Consider the following 26,456-nt stretch of genomic DNA (forward strand, 5'->3'; position numbering starts at 1 on the left):
AAGGTAGAGTTGGAAAGGCAGTTTGTGTTTAATTGTAAATGGCTTAAATATCACATGAAGGAGTCCTGTGGCTCAGTTGGTTGGACTTTTGTCCTGTATATCGAAAAGGTTCAATTCCCAGTCAGAGCACATGCCTAGGTTGTATAGGGGTGTCTATGAGAGGCAACTGATTGATTATCTCTCTCCACTTAAAAAGCTGCATACAGGAAAGACAAAGAATCCTGTGTACAGGGAAGTTACATGGACATATGTATTTCAAAAACACAGATGCAGGAATACCAGAAGAGGCTGCTGCCATGGTTCAGGTGGGAGTTGGTAAGAGATTAAATTAATATAAGTGGCAAGAGAAATAAAAAGGAAGAAATTCTGCCGAAACCGGTTTGGCTCAGTAGATAGAGCGTTAGCCTGTGGACTAAAAGGTCCCAGGTTTGATTCTGGTCAAGGGCATGTACCTGGATTGCAGGCACATCCCCAGTACGGGGTGTGCAGGAGGCAGCTGATCGATGGTTCTCTCTCATCGATGTTTCTAACTCTCTATCCCTCTCCTTTCCTCTCTGTAAAAAAATCAATAAAAAATATATTTAAAAAAAAAGGAAGAAATGCTTTCAAGAGAAATGTCTACAGCAGATCAACAGGATCTGATTATAAAGTGACTGTGGAAGAGAAAAGGTAAGGAAGGCTGTGACCGGCACAAGATCAGACCTCACTGAATGTTAACTGAAGAAACAATGCAAGTTACATGTAATCATAAGCTGATGACTTTGCAACCATGGAGTACTAAGCGTAGAAAACCAGTCTTTTAGGGTTTTAGCAATCACTGTGCCCTCACTGTCTCCTACGTTGTGGTAATGGAAAATTTTACTTGGATAAGATGTAATATGAACAAGATGTATATTTAGATTGAGACCAGTAGGCGTCACCAATGGAGCTTGAGTACAGCGCACCAGGGACTAGGAGACTGAGCCCCTTTCTCCTTGGACGTCTGCATTCTGCCCGTAGCCATAAGATCTGACTACTGTCAGCAAGAGGACACTGACACACCTTAGCTTTCCAGAGACACTTGCAGGCTCCCAATGACACCCTGGATCTCATGATTACATTTATGAATACAGAAAAGCTGCAGGCACAACTTGTTTGCTTAATCATTTTTTTTCTATTAAATTTAGGCAGACTGGGGACAGTGGAAAATTACAGGATGTGTGTTCCCCATCAATATCAGGCATTTCAAATGCATAAATATACAAGCCAAACAGCTGAAAACAGATAATTAACAAGTTACTGAGTTCTTTGATAATGGAGCCTGGGCATTGTCACCTGTCCTGGGTGCTATGGATCTCAACAACTTTAGAAGCAACACCGAGCTTAATGACCCGCAGCCAGAATGCTCTCCCACTCAGCAATTCCAAGATATATATCATGTTGCATGGACAGCAAATTTTTTTTCAGAGAATCCAAAACCTAGCCCATTCTAATCTTGAGATTCCTACCCCTTTCATCAAATAGTCCTTCTCTCTCTCTCTCTCTCTCTCTCCCCCTCTCACTCTCTCTCCAATAATGGGGGGGGGGGGGGGAGAGGAGAGAGATGGGCTAACCTAACAAACTGAATCCCACATTACGTGGTGACTTCAGGTGGGCAGAGAAAGGCAGACTAAAGTCTAAGCCCCAAGCGATGAAGTGGACGTTCCCATCGTTCTTCATGTGTTGTAGAAAGCTTGTCTTTCACTGCTGTTTCCTTACTCCCTACTGTTCAGAACTGTACAATTTCCAAAATGCTGACCCTGTGGTAATCTGAGAGAGTCTGTTTTCTATGTAGAGATGAAGAAACAAAGGCTCAGAAAGGTCAGGGGACTCTCTCAAATATCACTCAGCTCATAGATGGTTGAGATTTTCACAGAAACAAGGTCTTCTGATTCCTAGGCCAACAATCTTTATTTTAAGGCTCAAACAGAATTGCCATGCAGCTGATAGCTTACAGAAGCCTGCAGAAATATTCTGAGAATGGCTGAGCCAGGATTCTGGATGGGAGAAATATGAGCAGTCCTCCTGAGTAATGAGAAGGCCAAGGAGTAACCTTCAGATAATACTTGAAAGTGAAATGGACACTTGACCTTATGAGCTCTGAAAATGGCCCCACCTCAGTAGGATAATTTTTTTGGTCCTTTTTATTTTCCCCCACTAAAATGTTAAAGGTAAACATTTTATCCAAAAAGAAAGCCTTGATTAGAATGATATATCTGTTAAAGAGATGCTCTCTCTGGTGATCTGTACTCAATTTCTGCTTGGACCTAAGAAATGCTCTGAAATCTGCTGAAACCGGTTTGGCTCAGTGGTAGAGCGTCAGTCTGCGGACTGAAGGGTCCCAGGTTCGATTCCGGTCAGGGGCATGTACATTGGTTGCGGGTACATCCCCGGTGGGGGGGGGGGGGTGCAGGAGGCAGCTGGTTGATGTTTCTCTCTCATCGATGTTTCTAGCTCTCTATCCCTCTCCCTTCCTCTCTGTAAAAATCAATAAAATATATTTAAAAGAAATGCTCTGAAATCTAAGTAAATTTTGGACCCAAAAACGCCATTTCCCTACCTTGTGACTCTGAAAAGGCAAATCTCTTGAGTCTCAGCTTTTCCATGAAAACTGCAAAATCACCTTTCCTTTTTATAATGTCATATGAGATAAAAATAATCAAAAATAATGATAAAATAGCAGCAAACATCTAGCCTTCAAGCTCTGTTCAGAGTCTCAAACGTGATAACTCATTAAACCTCCACAATGCTGTAAAGTGAGGTGGGCTCTATAGCTATCCCTATTTTACAGAGAGGAAACAAAGAACAGAGATGAAGGACCTTGCCAAGGTCACATGATTGGGGTGAATCTAAGCCCCCAAAGTCTGGCTTCAGTGCCTAACTACTCTCAATCACTATAATGCTGCCTTGGAAAGGAGTTTACAAACCCGACCCACTCCACCTGAGAAGCAGGCATGGGGGCTGCCTAGTCCCCTATACCATCCTGCCATCACTCTCAGCCCTGCTCTGGGCCAGTTTCTCTAGGAAGTCTGTAGAAACAAACAAATGAAAAAGAACCAAGTAAATTCATATCTTATTTCTTCATCTATTTAGTTTAAAACTTAACCTAGGAGAGAGTCAACTTAATTTCTCTTCTTGGCATAAATTAGAATATAATCCCTATAAGATCATTTATCTCTGGTATATTCTCTATCAACAGCATTTAGGGATTAGCAGGATCCTTAAATAAATGAATGAGTGAACTAATCCTTAATAGAGCTATACAAATTTTTTTCTTTCTTTTAATATTTCAAGAAAAAATGATTTTAAATATAATAATGTTACACAGGAGTGGTGAAAGTGGGCATCTCTGTCTTGTTCTGTTCTTAAAGGAAATGGTTTTAGTTTTAGTTTTTGCCCATTGAATATAATGTTGGCTATAGGTTTGTCATATATGGTCTTTATCATGTTGAGATATGCTTTCTCAACATTCCCACTTTGCTGAGAGTTTTGTCAAAAATGGGTGTTGGGCCGGCACCGGTTTGGCTCAGTGGTAGAGCATCGGTCTGCAGACTGAAAGGTCCCGGGTTCGATTCCAGTCAAGGGTGTGTACCTTGGTTGGGGGCACATCCCCAGTAGGGGGTGTGCTAGAGGCAGCTGGTCGATGATTCTCTCTCATCGATGTTTCTAACTCTCTATCCCTCTCTCTTCCTCTCTGTGAAAAATCAATAAAATATATTTTTAAAAACTGGGTGTTGGATTTTGTTGAATGTTTTTTCTGCATCTATTGATATGCTCATGTGATATTAGTTTTTCAATTTATGTGAAGTATCATACTTATTGATTTGCAAATATTGTACTAGCTTTGCATCCCTGGATTAAATCCTACTTTGTCATGGTGTATGATCTTTTCAATATATTGCTGGATGCGATTTGCTAATATTTTGTTGAGGATTTTAGCATCTAGGTCATCAGGGATATTGGCTTGTAATTCTCTTTCTTTATAGTGTCTTTATCTGGTTTTGGAATTAGGATAATGCTGGCCTCATAAAAAGAGTTTGGAAGTGTTCCTTCCTCTTGAATTTTCTGAAATACTTTGAGGAGTATAGATGTTAGTTCTTCTTTGAACGTTTGGTAAAACTCCCCTGTGAAGCTGTTCGGACCTGGGCTTTTGTTCGATGGGAGTTGTTTCTTTTTTTTAAATTACTGCTTCATATCATCATTGTTATTGGCCAATTCTGGTTTGTTTGTTTTTTTATTCTTCCTGATTTAGTTTTGGGAGATTGTATTTTTCTGTGAATTTGTCTATTTCATCCACATTGTCCAGCTTCTTCACATTTAGTTGTTCATAGTATTTTCTTACAATTCTTTGTATTTCTGTGGTGTCAGTGGTTACTCCTTCATTTCTGATTTTATTTATTTGGGTCCTCTCTGTTTCTTGATGAGTCTGGCTAATGGTTTATCAATTTTGTTTATCCTTTCAAAGAACCAGCTCTTGGTTTCATTGATTATATATATATATATATATATATATATATATATATATAGTCTCTATGTTATGAGCTATACAAATTAATAATGCTACCAGACCTGTGGGGAGAAAAAAAATCAATAATGCCTCCATCATTCAACAAATGAATATCAGTGCTACACATGCACCAAGCACTGTTCTAGGAGCTGCGGTCCCAGAAGTAAACCAAAGATATCCTGATCTCCAGGAGCCTACATTCTAGAAAAGGGAGGAAGGGACACATAAGCAAAATAAAATATATAGACTGTTAGGTGATAATTTAGTACAATCACCGTAACCCTGTCACTCAAGGTCCTTAGATAAGAACTGGCCAGGGCTATGGTGTACAGACGGGAGGGAGAGGGTAAGTTGGGAACTAGGAGAAACTGCTCAAGGACAGAACCAAGGACACATGATGGAAGATTGGATATAAACTCCTGGAGGACAAGGCCATGTTTTGGTCTCATCTGTATCCCAAGCACAGTGCATGACACATAGCAGGCACTGAGAACACTTCATGACAATGTTCAGCCTCTGGGAACTGTGAGAGACAGTGAGAAGCTTCATGTTTACACACACACCACTCTGCTCAGCACCACCATGCTGAATAAGAGGCTCACGATCAAGGGGATAGTTGAGGAAAATTAATTAAGAAAGTATTATTCAAAATATGCTTTACCAAAATACCTAGCACAGATGTCTCAATACCTATGTCAATTTTTAATTTATTTTTATTTGAGAAACATTGATTTGTCATTCTATTTATTTATGCATTCATTGGTTAATTCTTATATGTGCTCTGACCAGGGAATGAACCTGAAACCTTGGTGTATTGGGATAATGCTCTAACCAATTGAGCTACCTGGCCAGGGCTAGGTGAATTTTTTAATTGAATTTATTGGAGTTACATGGTAAATAAAATTATATAGGTTTCAAGTGTATAGTTCTATAGTACATCATCTGTATACTGTATTGTGTGTTCACCATCCAAAGACTAGTCTCCTTCCATCATCACTTATTCCTTGTTTACCCTCTTCTACCTGCCCGCTACCCTCCTTTCCCTCTGGTAATCCCCATACTGTTTGTTGTCTGTGTCTATGAGTCCTATGTCAATTTTTGAAGAATTATCTTTACATCATTCTACTCTTCCCTTGAAGCCCCTTGCAATACAAAAAAACTACTTGTTAAATCAAATCAAGAAGCATTTTCTATGTACCTACAATATGTCTTGCTCTGTGCTGGGCCCTGAGGATGCCTGTGATGCTTCCACTTAAGAAATGTCTTGCCATACTGGTAGAATAAGACACAAATATAAAATTTGGAATAGTTCAGAAAGATTTTAGGAGGGAGTTAGCAGAATGTGGACAGATAGAGATTGGAAGAAAAGTTCTGCAAGCAGAAATATATCAATATTAAAATGATGGTGAATAACAGAGAGCCCTGAAGACAGGAAAAGGGTATGGTGCATACCTAACAGTCACAAGGAGCCATTGTGGGTTTCTGTGTGATGAGTATATGACATAGTAGTGTTTAGAAAGATGAGCCAGGCTGTTGAATGATTTGCAGGATGGATCTGAGATAATGAATGTTGAGATGCAGGGGGAAAAGAGAAGTACCTGACAGTGTTTAGATGAGACTGGGTCAGTGCAACAGTAAGACAATGAAGTCCTGCTACCGTGTTTCCCCGAAAATAAGACATCCTCCGAAAATAAGACTTAGCGCATGGAAAGATAAGACATCCCCTGAAAATAAGACCTAGCGCAACTTTGGGAGAAAAAATTGATATAAGACACTGTCTTATTTTTGGGGAATCAGGGTAGTTGTTGATTTAAAGAAGGATTCCTTGTAGTTTCTCCTGCTCCTTTGAGGACCAAATATGTCACATTCTGAAAAGATCAGTTAAACAGATGGTAATGGACATGGAAAAAGAAGTCCTTCCTTTCTTCAGTTCTAACCAATGCCACAGGGTCATTCATCCAGCATTTTAGTGAAACAACAGGGATGAGGGGTATTACAGCTGTCTCACCAATGGATTGAGAAATACAGCACATCAGGGCAGCTACAATCAATATCTGGCTCTACTGTATTCTAGGTCTGACCCCTTAGCTTCCAGAATTGTTTCTCGTATCCATCCAGATCTCAGCAGAGTCACTGCCCTCTGGTAGTGCCCAGTGAGGGGTTGAACCCACAGGAGAAAGGAGCAAACAGCTGCCTATTTTGTGGTAGGACAGAGAATGAGGAGCATCACCTCAAAAGCTCTTCACCGTGCTACTAAAATCACTCCTTTTTCTGAATACATGATTTTACAGAAAGCTTTTATTAAAGTGCAAATGAGACGATTAAACCATTATCCTATTGTCATCCATTAACAATTTAGCATAAATTAGTTTATCAGGTAAGGTAGCAATAGAGACTAATTCTAGAAAATGTGCTTAGGAATAGCTCTGAGTTCATTCACTCATTCACTAACATTTGATGAAGGCCTATTATATACTAAGCACTTTGCTAGACACTGAAACTGATCTTAAGAAAAAAAAAGATCAGAAAAATTCTGCGAGACAGAAAGACAAATAGAGGATATATATATATATATATATATATATATATATATATATTATAGTAGCTCTAGGGAATGGCAAAAGTGATAGTATGATGAAATGAAAAAGCAACAGAATGAATCAGCAGAGAGTTTAGCCTCTGCTCTGCTACTAATATGTCACACTGAACAAGCCATTTTTCTTGTCAGGACTAAGTGTCCTCAATTGGAAAGAGTTAAATTAGCATTATCATTGTGGCTTCAAGCTTCTAGGAAATTGCAGGCCACTGAAGTGGCACAAAATACAAACTTCAACTGCTTTGCAATTCTGATCAGCTAGGTCTGCAGCCCTGACTGGGCCTGCCTGTCATCAGCCAGAGCAGCCTGGATTTCCATTATACAGTCCCATGGATCATCACCAGAAGGATTCTGACATCTATATCCACCCACTGCTTCTCACCAGAGAACTCTAGCATGTTCTGAACCTCACATCTGACCCCAAACCATTCTAGTCTCTACTGGGCCTTTGAGCTGAGGATATTAGGGATGTAGCTAGTTATTCCAGGGCAAAAGAGGCTTGGAGAACAAGTAGGAAGTCTAGAAAATTGCTATTTACTTTTGTAAATTCTATCATTGGTTGGAAAACTCTTATCTTACGGATTTTTTTCCAAGCTGGAAGGGCCCTTAGAAATAACGTGGTCTAGCTCTTCACCTGAGTCTGCTGGTGAATAATGGAACCAAGTCACCAGAAGAGCAGGGACATCTGATGAAGGCCTATTATATGCTAAGTAGGGACTCTTCTGGCTCCAAGACTAGTAAGTGGTTTTAAAGCTCTCTCATTCCCTCCTTCTCCTCTAGATGTAGGCTCTTCCTTTAGCAGGTGACACGGCCTGGGACCCATAGCACAACAGGCAGTAAACATTTTCTGTCTTTAAAAGAGAAGCGGTGTGGCCATAAATACAAACATATACCCAAAATACTAAATACAATAGAGTTCACTTGATATCTGAGCATCTCAGCAACAGGGCCCAGGACATGGATGAAAAGCAGCAGCGTGGGAGACACTTGGAAGGCCACTCACTGGGCACTTAATGAGAATCGTCTCCTACTTTCCCCATCACCAGGCACAACCCACAAGCTTGCCGATTCTTAACCCCAGCAGCTGAACTACTCAAGGCCCAGAAAAGGGGCAACACACACAGTTTACACCTTTTATTATTCTGATAGAAATTTCTCTCCTGGGAGCAGAAAGGGGTCAAAAGTCCAAAACAAAAAATATATATCTTTATAAGTCAGAGCAAAGAAGCATTAAAGCAGTTATTAAAAAAAAAAAAATAGTCTCAGTGAACAGAGCAGAGTAGGAGGTGTTAGAAAACTCACTCCAAGTAATTTATTCGCTGGGAACCACAAAGGGCTTTCCCAAGAACAGCAAAAACACCATTAATTTCCCCAGTACCCTCCTTTCAAAGGGCTCCAAACACTTCACACATATCGTTTTAAATTGTCCTCAAAGGCTCCAAAATAAGGGGTTACTATTTCCCCAGGTTCAGATGGAGAAACTAAAACATTCATGCCTGCCCTGCTTTGTCCAAGTCATCCTCACAGATTTGGCCAACATCGACCGAGTGCCCGCTATGCATATGACCCATGACGGGCAGAACAGGAGGTACAAAGATGAAAGGTGTCATTTCTGTCCTCCAGAAAGTCAGAAAGAATCCAGGGGGCCTGACAGATGTATACATGAATCTTCTTGAAATAAGGCAGCCTATGTGAAGTGCTATAGAAAAGGTCCAAATACAGTGCCCATGTTATCAAATGCCCAAAATGTGCCAACCAATGTGCTAAGTCTTTTACTAGCATCACATTAAGTCAGACACTATGTGTGGCCTATCTTACAAAAGAAGGAATGGAGACAATGAGAGGTGAAGCGACTTGCCCAGGATCTCAAGGCCAACTGTGAAAGAGCAGGGATTAGAACTCAGATCCACCTGGCTCCAAAGGCCATGTGAGAGAAAATAACTGCTTGGGAAACCAAGTGCTGGCCTTCGGACAGTTTAGTATGAAGTATCCACCTCCTATGGACAGAACACAGGAGCCCTCACTAAATTTGGGGGGAAGGCTCTGTTTCCTGGCCCACAATTGCATATATATGGGTATATGAGAGAATCTGGATTCTATATCATAGGGACTGACTGTTCTTATGGGTTCAAAATCCAAAGGTAAGTGTCTTCCAAAGGGAACAAAGCTCTCTTTGGGCAAAGAAGGGCTGAAAGGTCCTGGGCACTTCCTGTTCCATACTTCTGTGTATTACTATCTCACTCACACAGGCGACTTTGCTCCTATCAATGGATGGGTTAGTCAGTAGTCCGTTCACTCATTCATTATTTATATTCTACCTACTTCCAAAAAATGGCTCAAGTTGGCTTACAATAAAAGACATGTGGGAGGGCCAAAACGGCAAAATGTTTTAAAGCAGTCAGATCTGGACTTGTGACTTACTGTGCTGGCCACAGCCAAATCCTTTAACTTTTCTGCCCCTCAGTTCTCCTCAGCTGCAAAATGGGGTCACTCTCACCTCTATAATAGGGCAATTTGTAAGGATTCAATGAAATGGTGTCTGAGAGGTGCCCGGCACAGAGTTTGGCCCAGAGTAAAAGAAAAGAGTTAAGTAATAAGTGTGTGTGAGAGAGAAAGAGGACAATGAGTAACTATATCAAAAGATCTAAATAAAGAAGTGCTATACTTTCTGGCAGCAGGGAAGCAGGACTGTTATACCATTCTCACTGTTAAATAAAGGAAAGCATGTCAGTTCATCAGGGCAGAGAAAGTTCTTAATTCCAAATGCAGAGAGACTCACATGTCCATGAGTGAATGTGAACGTGCACACACACACACACAGGCCTCTACCGTTTTCTCTCCGACAGGAACGGGGGAAACGGCTCTCCAGAGCCCTACTGCCCCTCTGACAACACCACTCTACTTCTGTGCAACGAAGCACTTCAACAGTTAAAACATTTTTGTGCCAATATTTTAAGAGTGCAGAAGGTTCCAAATTACATGTAAAATAAACAATGCCAGACTGTGAAAACTCTTGGCTGCAACGTTCTCTGATGTTAACAAGAGTTTCTTTATTACTGTAACCTTTCAGAAGTGAATAAAAATTATTTCTCTGCCCTAGTTTTGCCCTCCAGTAAAAGGGAAGAGAACAGTGACCATGGAAAGAGCTGTACAATGACCTCTCATGAAGGGTAGGAGGCTGGGAAGGGGGCAGTTTCAAACACAAAGACTTCCATATATGTTTCTAGTCAAAGGTTAGAACTTTAGTTTGTGCTATGCTGATCATATTGTAAAGTTTTACGTTCCTAATATTTGTATGTAACTAAAATGCTTAGGGGGATGAGAGGGCATTTGCGAGAGCCCAAACTAAGCCAATGCTATGGAGAAAACCCAAATCTTGACCAGGGCTCTTTAATTATTCAGTGAATCTCCTTACTCAGAAATTTAGTCTGAAGTCCCCCTAAGAATCAGAGAAGAAAAAAGAAAAAAGAAAAAAGAATCAGAGAAGAAGATCTACAGCTGGCCAGGACTTAGGGAAAATATGGACAGAATATAGGAGCCCTCACTTGTAGACCTTTAAGCCAATGAGTGTAAAGACTGGACAAACAGAAGAATCTCAAAATGGAGCTAGTAGGATAAAGATAGAGTCTGTTTTCATCACTGCAGAATAGAAGGGGGAAAGTCACCAAATGAAGACAAACATGCCTTGTCCTCTCATACCACTCTGCCTTTACCCACACTGTTTCTCTGCCAGGGATGCTCTGCTTGTCTAGCAAACACTTATCTGAAAGATACAAACCAAATGTCATCTACCCCAAGCTTTTCTCCTCTGGTCCTTCTCAGCAATCTTTAAATATCATAATCTGTAAATATTGTAGTCACCAGTTTACATGTGTCTTCTCCTACTAGATTTGGAAGTCAGGGACAGTATCGTCATCATCTTTGTATTTCTAGTGCCTAGAAGCTAGGCACAAAGTAGTAGCTGGAAGCTAGCAGGCCACAATAAAATGGATGGATAGATGGGTAAAACCTTGTTTGTGTCTGGGAACAGAAATAAGACAGAGAATGATGAACTGCTAAATAAACAGAACACAAGCTCTGGGATTTAACACAAGGCTAGCTTTTCAAACTTTCACAAAGTTGCAGAATGTTAAGTCTGGAAGAGAATTTAGAAATCATCTAGCTCTCCTCCCCAGAGAGGTGAGGTGATTTGACTTACTCAAGCTCACCCAGAGAGCAGTTGGCTTGGCCAGAACTTCCATTATACCATACCATACCTTTTCTTACTGTTGAAAATTTCAGGTATAAATATTTATTTGGTAACAAGATGAGAAATGTATTAAGACTACATACTAGTATTTTGAGAATGTTATTTCCTTATAAACAAATATACAATGGATATCACACTAGGAATTCAAATAACTTAATATAAGATACAATATCTGAGTTGCTCAAAAAGCTAAACGTAGAATCACTGTATGATCTAGCAATTCCACTCCTAGGTATATACCCTCCAAAATGGAAGCATATGTTCAGATAAAAACTTGTATGTGAATGTTCATAGCAACATTATTCATAAAAGCCAAAAATGAAAAGAACCCAAATGTATATTAATTGATGAATGAGTCATAAAATGTGGTATAACCCACACAAGACTATCTAAAAAAGTAATGAAGTATTCAAGGACAATAGGGGTGTGGGCATGAGTGGGGGGGAGGGGGGCGGGCGCGGGGATTGGAATGGGGAGTTGAGGACAAATATGTGATACCTTAATCAATAAAGAAATTTTTTAAAAAAGTACCGAAATATACAATACGGATAAATCTTGAACACATTATGCTAAGTGACAGGAAACAGACATTAAAGGCCACATATTATATGAAATGCCCAGAACAGTATATTCATAGAGACAGAAAGAGTAGTAGTTGCCAGGGATTGGGGTGGATGGGTGGGGGGCCCAGGGGGAAGGAGGGGAAAGGAGGGAAGATGGGAGTGACTGCTAATGAGCACAAAGTTGTTTTTTGAGGTGATGAAAATGTTTGGAATTAGATAGTGGTGATGGTTGTATAACATTGCAAATTCACAAAAAAAGCACATTTAAAATGGTGAATTTTATGGTTTATGAATTATACCTCCATTTTTTTAAATGGAAAAAAAAAGATACAATCTCTGCCTTCTAGGAGCTAACAATTTAACTGAGTCAGGACCAAAATACAGAGATACAAAAGAAGTCATTGGTTCAGTGTTATGTGACAAGTAGTGTTATGCAAGTCAGCAGAAGAAAGAAACTATAGTTAAAAATCGTAATGCTAATGCTAGAGCCATATTTTTTAGTAATGATATTTTCAAGCAACACAAAGCAGTGATTAAAAACACAGGCACTAGAGTCTGGCAGGTTTGGGCTCCAATCCAGAATGCCATATGTACTGTATAAGTCTGATTAAGTCACTTGACTGGTAGGCTAAATAGTTGTCTCCCAAAAGATATCTACATCCTAATTCCTGGAATATGTGAATATTACTTTACATGGCAGAAAAGAATTTCGCAGCTGTGATTAGATTAAGGATCTTCAGGTGGGGAGTGTCCTGGATTATCCAGATGGGCCTAAATGTAATCCCACGTATGCAGTCTTATAAAAGGGAAGCAGAGGACACTTAGACCCAGACAGAAAAGGAGAAGGTAACATGACCCACAGAGGTAGAGATTAGAGTGATGTGGCCACAAACCAAGGAATGCTAGCAGCCACCAGAAACTGGAAGAGGCAAGGAACAGATACTCCTCTACAGCCTCCAGGAGCACAACCTCACTAACTCCTTGATTTCAGCTCAGTGAAACTGATTTTTAGCCTCCAAAATTCAGAGAATAAATTTCTGTTGTTTTAAGCCAATGAGTTTCTAGTAAATTGTTACAGCAGCTGCAGAAAATTAATATACCAACTTCTCAGTCTTACTTTCTTCATCTGTAAAATGAGGGTGGAAATACTATCTATCTCATACGTAAGATTGTTGTAAAATTCAAATGGTGCTGCTAAAGGGCACTCAACTCTCCCAGAGCCAGTTTCTCACGTCAGTTAAAAATGAAGCTCAGGCCTGGCCAGCATGGCTCAGTGGTAAAGCACTGACATGTGAACCGGAGATTACAGTTTGATTCCTAATTGGGGCACATGCCCAGGTTTCGGGCTCAATCCCCAGTGTGGGGTGTGCAGGAGTCAGCCAATCAATGATTCTCTCTCATTGATGTTTCTCTCTCTTCCTCTCTGAAATCAATAAAAACATATTTTTTTAAAAATGAAGCACAAACAAGAGCAGTGGCTCTCAAATGGAAGGACGTGTTAAAACAGAATGTTGGGTCACACTTCCAGAGTTTCTGATGAGTAGATCCAAGGTGGGACCATAAACTTGCATTTTTAACAAGTTCCTAAGTGATGCTAGAGCTGCTGATCTGCAACCACACTTTTCAGAATCTTTGGACTAGGTTATCTCCTTATGAATCATACCTCCATTTAAGGTATAATTTTAAGGTTATTTTAGGGTTTCTTTCCAGTTTTAATAGTCTAAGATCCTAAGGCACATCTAATATTATAGATGGAGCAAATAATAAACACTGCTGTATCAGGCTGAAATAGTCTTCATCTGCCTAGGTAGAGAATGGAGGATGGGAGCATGACTTGGAGGAGTACATGGTAAAGACTAGTTTTAACTTCTGAACTAAGCAGAATGAAAAATCTTAAGGAAAAGGAATGTGGGAATAGGAAGAGGCTGTCCCCTTATCCAACATGCTGGCCCTATTTTAATTTATCTTAATCCCACCTTTCTGCCTTTCACCAGACCCCTTCCCCCGCATGCCCTCCTCTAGAAACACATCTAGGTGTCTCCTGAATTCATTTATTGGCTTTGCCGTGCACAGCATAATACCGCCTTTGTTAGTCTCCCAGCCCAGCCTCTCCAAGCACGGTGTTCAGCCTCGGTGTTCCTCTACTCTTAAAAAAACATAAGCAAGGAATCTCTGAAAAATAATTGTAAAATCAACTAAAGCAAATTCAGAGGATGTGGAGACATGCAGACTCTAAATGTTGGAAAAAGAAACAAATTCAGAACATTGTTAGCATTCTCAACTGTCTTTCACCCCTTTTAATCTCTATTAGTTCTGTTGAGTAGGAAACCTCTGCCGTATTGGATTAGAAATTCTGAATAAAAGGGGCCTCAGGTTTGGGGCTGCACTGAAAAAATGGAATGCTTCTAGACTCAAGAAAAGCTGTCTGCCCTAGCTGGCTTGGCTCAATAGACAGAGAGTTGGCCTACAGACTAAAGGATCCCGGGTTTGATTCCAGTCAAAGGCACATGCCCGGGTTGCAGGTTCGATCCCTAGTAGGGGGCATGCAGAAGACAGCTGATCAATGATTCTCTCTCATCAGTGTTTCTATCTCTCCTTCTCCCTTCCTCTCTGAAGGGAGGGAGGGAGGGAAAGAAAGAGAGACACACACACACACACACACACACACACAGAGAGAGACAGAGAGACAGAGACAGAGACAGACAGAGAGAGAGAGACCGACCGACCTAGTTAATTCTCTGGGGGGGGGGGGGGGGGGAATAGCAACTTGCTTTAAAAAAAAGAAAAGAAAAGAAAAGCTGTCCTCTTGGTCTTTGGAAGTCCTTGGTAATACCACAGAGAAAGAAACTGCCATGAGGGTGACTAGGGAAAGTGATCATGGTCCAGCAAAGTGGATCCTGGACCGGGAATAGGCATACAACTGAGTCCCTTCAGAATGAGAACTATTTAATGAAAGCATCTCTGAGACACCCAGTCTATCATTTTAAGGTTCATCTATTCTATAAAGTAGATTAAAGTACAAATGACCAGAGAGCCAGGGAACCCAGGAGGCAGGACAAGGAGAGAAAAATGAATCGTTTTTTTTTGGCAGGGGTTGGGGTGGTGGTAGAGAGGTGTCAGCGAAATTGAATCTTGATATAAGAAGATCAGTCATTAAGTCAGTATTTGGGAGACATGACTGGCCACACACTAAGAACAAAAACAAGTACTTATGTTCACCCAACAGGTGGGTGGCTACGTTAGGCACTCTGTTTAAGGCACCAAGGATCCTAAGATGATATGATCTTATCCCATATAATGGTCATGACCTACACAAACCCATAATTACAGTATGTCTTATCTCAAAGTCTGTGAAAAATACTGCAAAAATACAGAGAAGGAAGAGGCCAAATATAATGTACTGACATCACTGAGAGTGCTGGGGAATGCTTCTTGGAGGAGGTACTATCCAGCTGGGTCTTATAGTGTCATGAGCAGAGGAGATAGGGGTTAAGTCCACTTTAGACAGAGAGAACAGCATAAACAAAGCCCAGAATCATAAAAGAGCATGGCATACTGTGACACCAGTGAAAATCTGGCATGAGTGGAACATGTATTTGAGTATGTGCGCAGGTACTCCCACATGAAAATTTGTGGGTGAAGTTTGTTGGAAATTAGAATAGAAAGGCAGGCTGTGGCCAAAATGTGAAGATTCCACCCCAACCCCAACTTTCACTTTTAAGAATTTCAAACAATTAAAAAAACAAAAACAAATATGTAAGAGTAATATAACAAGAACTTGTATGATCTTTTTATTTAAAATACATTTTATTGATTTTTTACAGAGAGGAAGAGAGAGGGATAGAGAGTTGGAAACAGAGATGAGAAATATTGATCAGTTGTCTCCTACTGGGGATGTGCCCGCAACCAAGATACGTGCCCTTGACAGGAATTGAACTTGGGACTTTTCAGTCTGCAGGCCACTCTATGCACTGAGCCAAACCGGTTTCGGCAAGAACTTGTATAATCTTTAGATTCACAATTAATATTTTGTGACATTTGCTTTATATCTATCTACAGCTGACCCTTAAACATGTGGATTTGAACTTTGGGAGTCCATTCATATGCATATTTTTCAATAAATACTGTAACTGTATTTTCCCTTTCTTATGACTTTCTTAATAACATTTTCTTTTCTCTTAGTTACTCTATTATAAAAATACAGTATACAATACATATAGCATACAAAATATGTGCAAATCAACTGTTTACATTATCGGTAAGTCTTCCAGTCAGCAGTAAATTTTGGGGAAGTCAAAAGTTATATGTGGAATAGGGGGGTGGGGGCATAAATGGGGGGGTAGGGGTAATGGGGGAATAAGGACACATATGTAATACCTTAATAAAGAGATTTTTAAAAAAAGTTATATGTGGATTTCTGATTGCACATTTTCGGGGGATGAGGGGGAAGAGGAGTGGTCAGTGCCCCTAACATGGGCACTGTTCAATGATCAACTTTATATATACATACACATACACTTTTTTCTTTTACTAAATAATTTGAAGATACTTGCAGACAACAAAACATTCCACCTATGAATACTTCAGTATGTATCTTCTAAGAACAAGCACATTCTCCTACATAACTATGAAGGGTTCTTCTGAATGCCACTGCTAGGCAGTTAGAATTTTATCCTGTACGTGGTGAGAGCCCTCAGAGATTTCTAGACAGAAGAGGGACATACCCAAACCTGTGGCAATTATATGGATTCAATAAAGTTGGGAAAGTCCAAGAATTAGTCAAGAGGCCATGTGCAGCAAGAGAGATGATGATTGACATGAAGCAATGGAACAGAGGAGAGAATGAGACCCAGAGATATCTTGGGGAAAATCTGACAGGTCAACTAGATGCAGAGGACGAGGCAGGAGATGAGGATGACTTTAAGAATTCTAGCTTGGGGGACTGGATTGATGGTGAAGACATCGGAAGTGAGACAGGACACTAAGGAAAACAGGTTCATGGAGCTATTTTCCCTTTCTGCTGAGTGAGACTTATTTAGGAGAGGCATTAGTGACCCCTGGAAGGGGGTATGGAAACTGGATTTAGCTGTGTCCAATGCAACTAGCTCTAAGACATATTGTAACTACAGTACAAAAGATAATCAAGTGAAACAGGACCCCCAGATAGACTGGAGGCAAGAGATGTGTTGGCAAGAGGTAAACACCTCATCATTGCAGTAAATGCATGAAGAGTACTTAAGCAGAAATATTATAGAAAGGCAGTGCACTGAGGCAACCAGGGCCTTGAAAAATGGAATTAGGTCTCTGTCTTTCTCCTACAGAAATTCCATGAGGTAAGCTGAGGATAAAAAGGGGGAATCAAATTCACTCACTTGACTCCTTTAGTCAAGAAGCATTTACTGAATCCTACTATGTACAAAGCTCATTTTTGTTATGGTAGGAATACAAAGACAGGCAAGTATGAATGACTTCACGAAACTCACAATCTGTAATTGAAGGTAAATATGACCATGAAAGAGACAAATTATCATGTGCATAGATAGGAGATTCATGCTTTATTTAATTTCAAATACAAAAAGGTTTATAAATTCTCTTTCAGGGACATTTCCTGAAATAGTGAATCCAGTATGGCGCTCAGAAGCCATTATTAGAATGGCACTGCGGTAATAAGCAGCCAAGCATCCAATCAGTTGGAATACCATCTAAAGCAGTGGTTGCCAACCTTTTGGACCTCACGGACTACCGGTTGGCGACCACTCATCTAAAGCACATACTCTGCATACTGTTGCTACATCTTAAAGCCTGAGGGTATGAAACTTGTACAGGGAAAGGAATGGATCTATAGAGGAACATCTACAGTTGGACACTGTTTAAATCCAGTAGGCAACTCCCAAATGGAATTGCTCTGCCTTCAAAGAATTTAGACTTCTCTCCTCTAATAAACAAGTACTCATTCCACAGCTTATCCTTCATCTTTAACACTTTTAAAAGGATTACTATATGAGAACAAACACATTCTTATTTAAAGATCTCAAGCCCAAGGGATTGCTATGTATTGACACTCTACCATTCATACTAGTGACCACAAAAACCATGTTGCATAGGAGTTAAATCATAAAGTGGTTCTTTTAAAACAATACCTTTGGTAGGGAGTTTTAATTCTGACCTAGAGATTCAAAGTCTAGCACAAGTTTTACCTCATGGTAAAACAGAGAAGTCTGATTGAAGACTTCTGTGGGAGGAGGGAGATGTAAGTAGAATTACAGAAGCCTGGAAGGAAATTTCCAAAACAACTAAAGTACTTGTAATTCTTATTTTTACCACGCTTTATAGATTTAAAGCCTTTGTTAGTTTAGGAGATTAAATACTTTATATATAAATTGTGTTTTTTTTTAAATCAAGTAATTCCATAGGAAAGCTTGGAAAAAGAAACAGAGAAAATGAGGGTAGAGGAAACAATATCTCATTTCTTTTTCCTCCAATATTTAAGACCAACAGAGTAAATAAATGTCCTCCGATGTTCAGTGGATAGAGCATCGGCCTGTGCATGGAAGGGTCTCAGGTTCAATTCCTGGGCTGCAGATTCAATCCCCATGTGTGTCTCTCACTCCCGCTCCCTCCCTTCCAATTTTTCTAATGGAAAAAAATATCCTTGGGTGAGGAAAAACAACAGTAATAACAACAAAAAGGATACCTCCCTCTCCACCTTTTCCAATTCTTATCATAGGCTTCCAAAACTGTCTTTTTCATGAGATACTTACTGGGCATGCATTCAGCCAAAGGACAACGATAGGCACTTTAGAAAATACAAAGAGGGATGTGTGTGCGCCTGTCTCCCTGTCCCCAATTCACCCGGAGGGCAGTCAACATATGTGAATGACAACGGTACAAACAGAAACAGTAAGAACCAGAGAAGGGTGCATATAAATCATCATGATACTTTCAGCTACGGGAATCTGGGACTGGCTTCCAGTTTGGGGTGGAAGGACGTGGAGGAGTGTTAGGGTACTGTAGGTTTATGTACCACATGAAGGAAGAAACAAGATAGGAAAAGCAAGGCATTCAGCTTGGCTGGAGCGAAGCGTATGTGAAACAAGGATGGGATTGGATGTTCACTGAAGCTTACTATGTGCCAGGCACATGTGCTAGAAGGTTTTACATATTTAAGGTTCCAGGAGAGCTAAGGGAAACGAGTTTGGAAAAGTAGCCTGGAGTACGATCACAGAGAACCTTGCAAAGCAAAATGCTGGTACTGAAAAGCAAAATCGAATTTTACAAAGGAGTCCAGTTCAACCCAAAATTCCTCCACCTCTTCCTAGGACCTCTGCACCATCCATTCAAGCAGCTCTGCCACAGAGAGAGCAGGAGACTGTGAAATGACAGGAGGTTCATCATTATTCTGGAATGGTGCTAGCAAAATAGCACCTGGAGTCCTGCTGAGACAACTGGCATGCCGGGGACACTGATAAGGATAAATTTGCACTTTCTTAACTACAGACCACTCCACCCTTTCCCCCCTAGTTAGTCTCCAGGACTTGGAAAGCTTTTAAACCTGCTCATTGTAAGCCACAAGGTGGAGATGTCTGGCAGGACAGAACTGAGAGGAAGTCATTTAGTCAGCCTAAGGTTACCATTAACACTTTGAGCCACTGCCTTGAGCTAATTTTTATGTTTGTTTTTTAAGTTTGGTTGAAATGTCACAAATGGAAAAATTAAGTAAAGCGCCCTGTTAGCCACAAGACTGGACACACCTGGCTGCAAACCCAGCAAAAGAAACTTACTTCATTAGTAGGAGAGGCAGAAAGTGAAATTTACATTTGAAATCTGCCTGCACCAGGAGAAAGAGCTGAGGCCAAAGGCGCTGTCTGTTTTTACAGCTGTGTCAAGTCTTAGTTCTCTACTCTTACCAACACTCAGGAGTGAGGCAAGGACCCAAGGAAAAATGGTCTCCAACCTCTTCAGCTGCGACTCAGCTCACAAAGGTTTTTAAGAACCAGTTAATGAAATAAAACAAGACCAGATGAGGTGATATAATGAACTTTATTTCCACAGCTAATTTATATGTTTAAATCCTAAATAATGTGTTTTTTTTTTAAAGAACACTCTAAATTACTGATGTGATTTTTGTAACCTCAAATTTAACACTCACTTTTTATACCAGCTTCAATGAAGATATATGAGTCTGCCTCATTTTTCACAATATTGGGCTCCTAAAAAGCTGGTAAAAATAAAAAGTTTATCAATTATAATTTTCCCACCAAAGAAAGGCTGGAATTATAATTTCAAAGGAGTTTTTCATTAAAATTTCTGATTAGTCATTAATTTGCCAGTGACTCTGTTGGTTCTCGATCTTCCCCACATCAATCCACTAACGTAAAGTAATGGCCTCTAAGAATTCCATGGCACACGAAAAATCACTACTGCATTGATCACTGTTATAAATTCTACTTAATAATAAATAAATAAATAAATAAAAATAAATAAATTCTACTTAAATGAGTTTTCTTAAAAATGCATACCTGGGATGCCAAATAGCACAGATCTGCAAATTACTATCTTCAAATCATAGGTTTCAAAGCTGACAAGAAATTTGAAAATAATGTAGCCCACCACCATGATTTTTCTTTCTCTTTTTTAAATGAAAAACTGAAGCACGGAGGAGGAAAGACTTGCCAGTCAGGATCCGAACCAGACTAGACTCATTCCCTATTGCCTGCTACTTTTCTCCAGCTACATATCCCTAACTTTCCCATTTCTTTAGGTTGTACACACACAGAAGACTGAAATCTCCTCTACATACACACACACACACAATCATTCCCTGCTTAGAAATGATTAATATTATTTCCTTGCCTGTATAAAGGGCGTCTGTTTATACCATGAAATTGAAAAGGAGGATCAAGTCAATTATAGTAGAAAAACAATAACAGTAATTCCACAATTCTTCCAAACTCTCTTATTTTTAAATCACCACCTTTTACTTATAGTCTTTGTAACCAAACTGGTGCATGGCATTTCCCTTCATGAAGGCGAATTTAAGAGTCTGTACTTGGGGAGCATAATGTATCATCTAAAACCATATTATTCAAAGTGTGCTTGGCCCCTCTCTACCCTGCCCTACACTGGCACTGGCAGCACCAAGTTTTTTTTTAGAAATGTACACTCTCTGGCCCTACCTCAAACCTGCTGAATCCGAATTTGCATTCTAACAAGATCCCCAGGTGAACTGTAGTATGTTAAATTTGAGAAACACTGATCTAACACACTCTCCATAGGCAGCATTATATCTAGAACAATTCAGATAGTAAAAATGGCTGAATAAAATGAAAGGGAAAAAAAGAAGGAAAGACTACTTCCTATAGGACTATATGGATGTACACCTGGACCAGAAATTAAGGCAAATATGATTTCTCTGGTAAATAAGTGGATTTTAAAACAGAATTGCAGAGGCTGAAGTTTATTCATCCAATCTTAACTGTCTAAGTAAAAAAATTGAGGGTAAGACAAGTCTCTTGCCATTATAAAACATACAGTTAAACAGAAGGGACATTATACAGAAATATAGGAGACGATTCAAAATGTTGAATACCGAGATGTAGATATATATGGAGGTCTGAAAGAAAATTCATGGAGAGGGGGCAATTAAAAGATTCCTAAGGTCCAGAATCAATAATCTATGGCTCATTAAGCTACTTAGGATAGGGACAAAGTGTGGCCCACAGTGCTCTAGTGGTCCAACTTCCAGCAGAGTTAATCAACAGTGATAAGAAAAACAGGCTAGCCAAAACCGGTTTGGCTCAGTGGATAGAGCGTTGGTCTGCGGACTAAAAAATCCAGGGTTCAATTCCAGTTAAGGGCATGCACATTGGTTGCGGGCACATCCCCAGTGCGGGGAATGCAGGAGGCAGTTGGCCGATGTTTCTCTCTCATTGATGTTTCTAGCTCTCTATCCTTCCTCTATGTGTAAAAAAAAAAAAAAAAAATCAATAAAATACATTTAAAAAAAGAAAAAGAAAAGAAAAACAGGCTGATAGAAGAGCTACTGTATAACTGGCATGGCGGTCAGCCTACGCTTTAGGGTATTACTGGTCATTATTAGTGGGATGCTTTGAGACTAACATTCCCCTGTGTCCACTGTGTGCTGCCACAGAGATGGGGCGTAAGTACGTAAGAATACGTGGAACACTCATCTGTATGAATACCTAAAAGGTGCTGCTGATCCTACACTGGGCAGCTAAGACAGCAGGAAGGCATGACAGGGAGAAAAATGAAAAAGGAACCAAACAGCACAATTACAATTTAATACTGGCTCCAAAACTAATGATGATGATGATGATGATGATAACAGCTAAAACTCTTGATAAATATTCTCATCTTAGAATGAACAGACATGCCAATGGTCTGTCATCCCAGAGAAAGGCATATAAACATCAATAAAATATTCTAAAGGTAAATAAACCCATGTCCACCGTGCTTTCTACACTTGATCTTAGCCAAGAGGCGAAATAATCCATTGTGCTTCCTGTACATGCAGATCTTCTAGATATGAGAATTTGAAAATACTCTCAATCCAGACTCTCAGTAGGCAGCCATCATTTCCATAAGTAAATCTCAGAGACTACAATTTTTCATATATAGTAAGCACAGGAAACCATTAGGCAATAACATAGGAGTATGTGAAAATAATTATAATACATAAGAGTAAAATATGGGTAAATATGGCCGACCTAACACCCAGGCAGCATGGAAAAATCTCCAAAACATATTATTGAGTGAAAAAGAAAGTTGCATATAAATATACAGAGGATGATGTCATACATAATAAAATATACACCCACAAAACCAATACTATGAATTTTTTATATATAAGATAGGAAAAAGTCTTTTTAAAAAAAAACATATTTTTATTGATTTCAGAGAGGAAGGGAAATGGGGAGAGAGAGAGAGAGAGAGAGAGAGAGAGAGAGAGAGAGAGAGAGAGAGAGAGAAACATCAACGATGAGAGAGAATCACTGATCGGCTGCCTCCTGCATGCCCCCAACTGGGGATCGAACCCGCAACCCAGGCATGTACCCTTGACCGGAATCGAACCTGGGACCTTTCAGTCCAGTCTGACACTATCCACTGAGCCAAACCAGCTAGGGCAGGAAAAAGCCTTAAAAGATAAATACCAAAGTAGAAACAGTGATTACTTTTTGAAAAGAGGTAACTGACCAGGATTGAGATTGATGATTAAAGGGATTTTAGTCTTAGTTAAAACATTTTGAATTTTGAAAACAATTATAAAGATATACCATATCTAATATATATTACATAAAAAGGCCAAGATGCAAACAGTGTATATAGTATAAGCCATTTGTGTTATGTTAAAAGAATAAAAAACTAGAAAGATTCACATGAATTCTTTTTTTAAATATGTGATTTTAGAGAAAGAGAAAAGGAGAACAGTGAGGAGAGGGCAAATTGGGGGAGAGAGAGAGAGAGAGAGAGAGAGAGAGAGAGAGAGAGAGAGAGAGAGAGAGAGAGAGAGAGAGAGAGAGAGAGAAATCTCCAAAACATATTATTGAGTGAAAAAGAAAGATAGGAAAAAGTCTTTTTTGATGTGAGAGAAACATCAATCGGTTGCCTCCCATAGGCACCCTGACCATGGACCAAACCTGCAATCTGGGCATGTGCCCTGACTGGGAATCAAACCAGGACCCCTTGGTGCACGAGATAATATTCAACCAACAGAGCCATACTAGCCAGGGCAACACATCAATTTTTAACAATGATGACTTCTGGAAAGTTGGACTAGAGAAAAGACACTTGTTTTTTACATTAAATGTTTTTTACTGTTTGATTTTTATTCTATATATAACTTTTATAATACATCTATAAACTTTATCAACAGGGAGAACTTTGCTCTATAATGAACAAAACCAAATTAATCCATTTTGTCACCCTGTCTGATGATTTTGCTTTAGACACCCCCAACCTGGGAGTTAACAAAATGAGGAAATAAAACAAGGAACTACATCTATTATAACATGGTCTAGACACATAAAATTCACAAAATACACAAAAAGAATATTATTTATTTAACCAACTATATTCTAATTTTTTGTTTCATTTTTCTGTTGTCATCATTCTATTATACATACACACACTGAGTGGCCAGATTATTATGATCTCTGAACGCATAATAATCTGGCCAATATGCAATAATAAAAGGCTAATATGCAAATTGTCCACTCGACCAGGAGTTCAACCAGCAGGCAGGCTGGCCAACCATGTCCCCTCCCCCTGGCCAGGCTGGCCAGACCCCACCCATGCGTGAATTCATGCATGAACACACACACACACACACACACACACACACGCACGCACGCACACACACATGCACACACGCACGCACGCATGCATGCACACATATATACTGAGTGGCCAGATTATGCATTCAGAGATCATAATAATCTGGCCACTCAGTGTATATGTCATATATTCTCCTTTTCCAGCTTAATTATTAAGTGTACTAATGTACATTTTCAGTAGTACCTTGCCAAAGTATTCTAGCTTGTTGGTGATCAAGCTGCCTATTTTTCCATTCCTGAGCACAGTGCAGGTCCATTGCCAGGGTCTTTTCATCCAAACTTAATCAGAGGAGGGCTGGTTCAAACACTGAACCAGTGTCAAAAGTGTAACATGCTTAAACTGGATTATTACTTGATTTCCTCCATTCACCAAATCCATCTCTCCTATCACCATGATTTGGGTTTAACTCCACACAGAGGATGTCCTCACTGACAAAACATGATGATGTGTGCAAACATGTAAAGTATGTATGGCATGTCTGTCTCCATTGAAGCAGAGTGACTCTAGCTGAATTACTACTTGGCATTATTCAGCATTTCACAGAAATCTACAAGCCATTCTATAAACACAAAATGGGTTAAAGAATTAACTATAAGACTCGAAACCACAAAACTCTTAGAAGAAAACTTAGGCAGTAAAATCTCTGATATTTCTCTTACCAATATTTTTGCTAACATATCTCCTTGGACAGGAGAAATGAAAGAAAAATAAACAAATGGAATTATATCAAATGAAAAATTTTTTTGCACAGCAAAGGAAACCATCCACCAAAATAAAAGATAACCCCTGAATAGGAGAAGATATTCAGCAATGATACATCCAATAAGGGGTTAATATCCAAAATTTAGAAACTCATATAACACCACCAAAAAAATCCACAAATAATCCAATTAAAAAAACAGGCAGAGGACCCAAATAGACACTTCTCCAAAGAGGACATAACAGATGGCTAACAGATATATGAAAAGATGTTCAATGTCACTAAACATGTTATTTTATGAACATGTATGACTTTTTAAACTTAGTTTACTTCTCAATCTATAGGGAGAGCTCTTCTCTGTAATGAAAGAAACCATATTATATTAACCCATATACATTAAAATCATAATGAGATAGTACCTCACACCTGTCAAAATGGCTATCATCAATAAATCAACAAGCAACAACTATTGGTGAGGATATGGAGAAAAGTGAAACCTCATGCACTGTTGGTGGGAATGCAGATTGGTGCAGCCACTATGGAAAACAGTATGGAGGCTCCTCAAAAAATTAAAAATGGAACTGATTTATGACCCAGTGAATCCACTTCTGGATATATATCTGAAGAAACCCAAAACACTAATTCAAGAGAATATATGCATCCCTATGTTCATTGCAGCATTATTTACAATAGCCAAAATATGGAAGCAACTAAAGTGCCCCAAAATAGACAAATATTGTAGATTAAAAAAAAAAAAAGGTGTGATAAACATATGCAAAGGGATATTAGGCAGAGATATAAAGAAAGAATGAAACTTTACCATTTGTGATTAAATGGATAGACCTAGAGGGATTGCGTTAATTGAAATAAGTCAGACAGAAAAAGGCAAATAGCATATGATTCCGTTTATGTGTGGAATCTAAATAACAAAATAAACAAAATAGAAACAGACTTATAGATACAGAGAACAGACTGATGGTTGCCAGAGGGGAAGGGGGCTGAGGGAATGGATGAAAATGGTGATGGAATTAAGAAGTACAAATTGGTAGTAACAAAATAATCATGGGGATGTAAAGTATAGCATAGAAAAAATAGTCAATAATATTGTAATAACTTTGTATAATGCCAGGTGGGTACTTGAAATATCAGGGAGACCACTTTGAAAAGTGTATGATCGTCTACCACTATGTTGTACACTGGAAATTAATACAAAATAATATTGAATGTAAACCTGTAATTGAAAAATAAAATAGATAAAACTTAACTCAATCCCTCATTGGAGTTTTTCAGGACCAGAATCTAAAGTACTCACTTACCCCCATGACTCTGCCACGCTGCTCAACATCTTCCCACATAAAATGAACTATGATACGACACATGTATTTCCCAGTCCGGCCTTCCTGCTTCATTCGGACTAGACACATCCTGTGTGGGAAGAAGAGATAAAGGGTCACTGGCTGTTTCCATTT

At 39.4% G+C, this 26,456-nt stretch overlaps 1 protein-coding gene across 1 annotated transcript in view; it reads right to left on the bottom strand.

Annotated features, from left to right (window-relative positions):
• The window catches only part of UQCC1 (ubiquinol-cytochrome c reductase complex assembly factor 1), a 107,286-nt gene that overhangs the window by 23,873 nt on the left and 56,957 nt on the right, over positions 1-26,456 (bottom strand). Inside the window, exon 7 of the mRNA XM_084888614.1 lies at positions 26,304-26,412. Within this exon, the coding sequence (XP_084744740.1) occupies positions 26,304-26,412 (109 nt within the window). The remainder of the gene's footprint in view (positions 1-26,303; positions 26,413-26,456) is intronic.

Source organism: Pipistrellus hanaki, assembly GCF_964339955.1.
Source record: "Pipistrellus hanaki genome assembly, chromosome: 6".
Classification (NCBI taxonomy): Eukaryota; Metazoa; Chordata; class Mammalia; order Chiroptera; family Vespertilionidae; genus Pipistrellus; species Pipistrellus hanaki.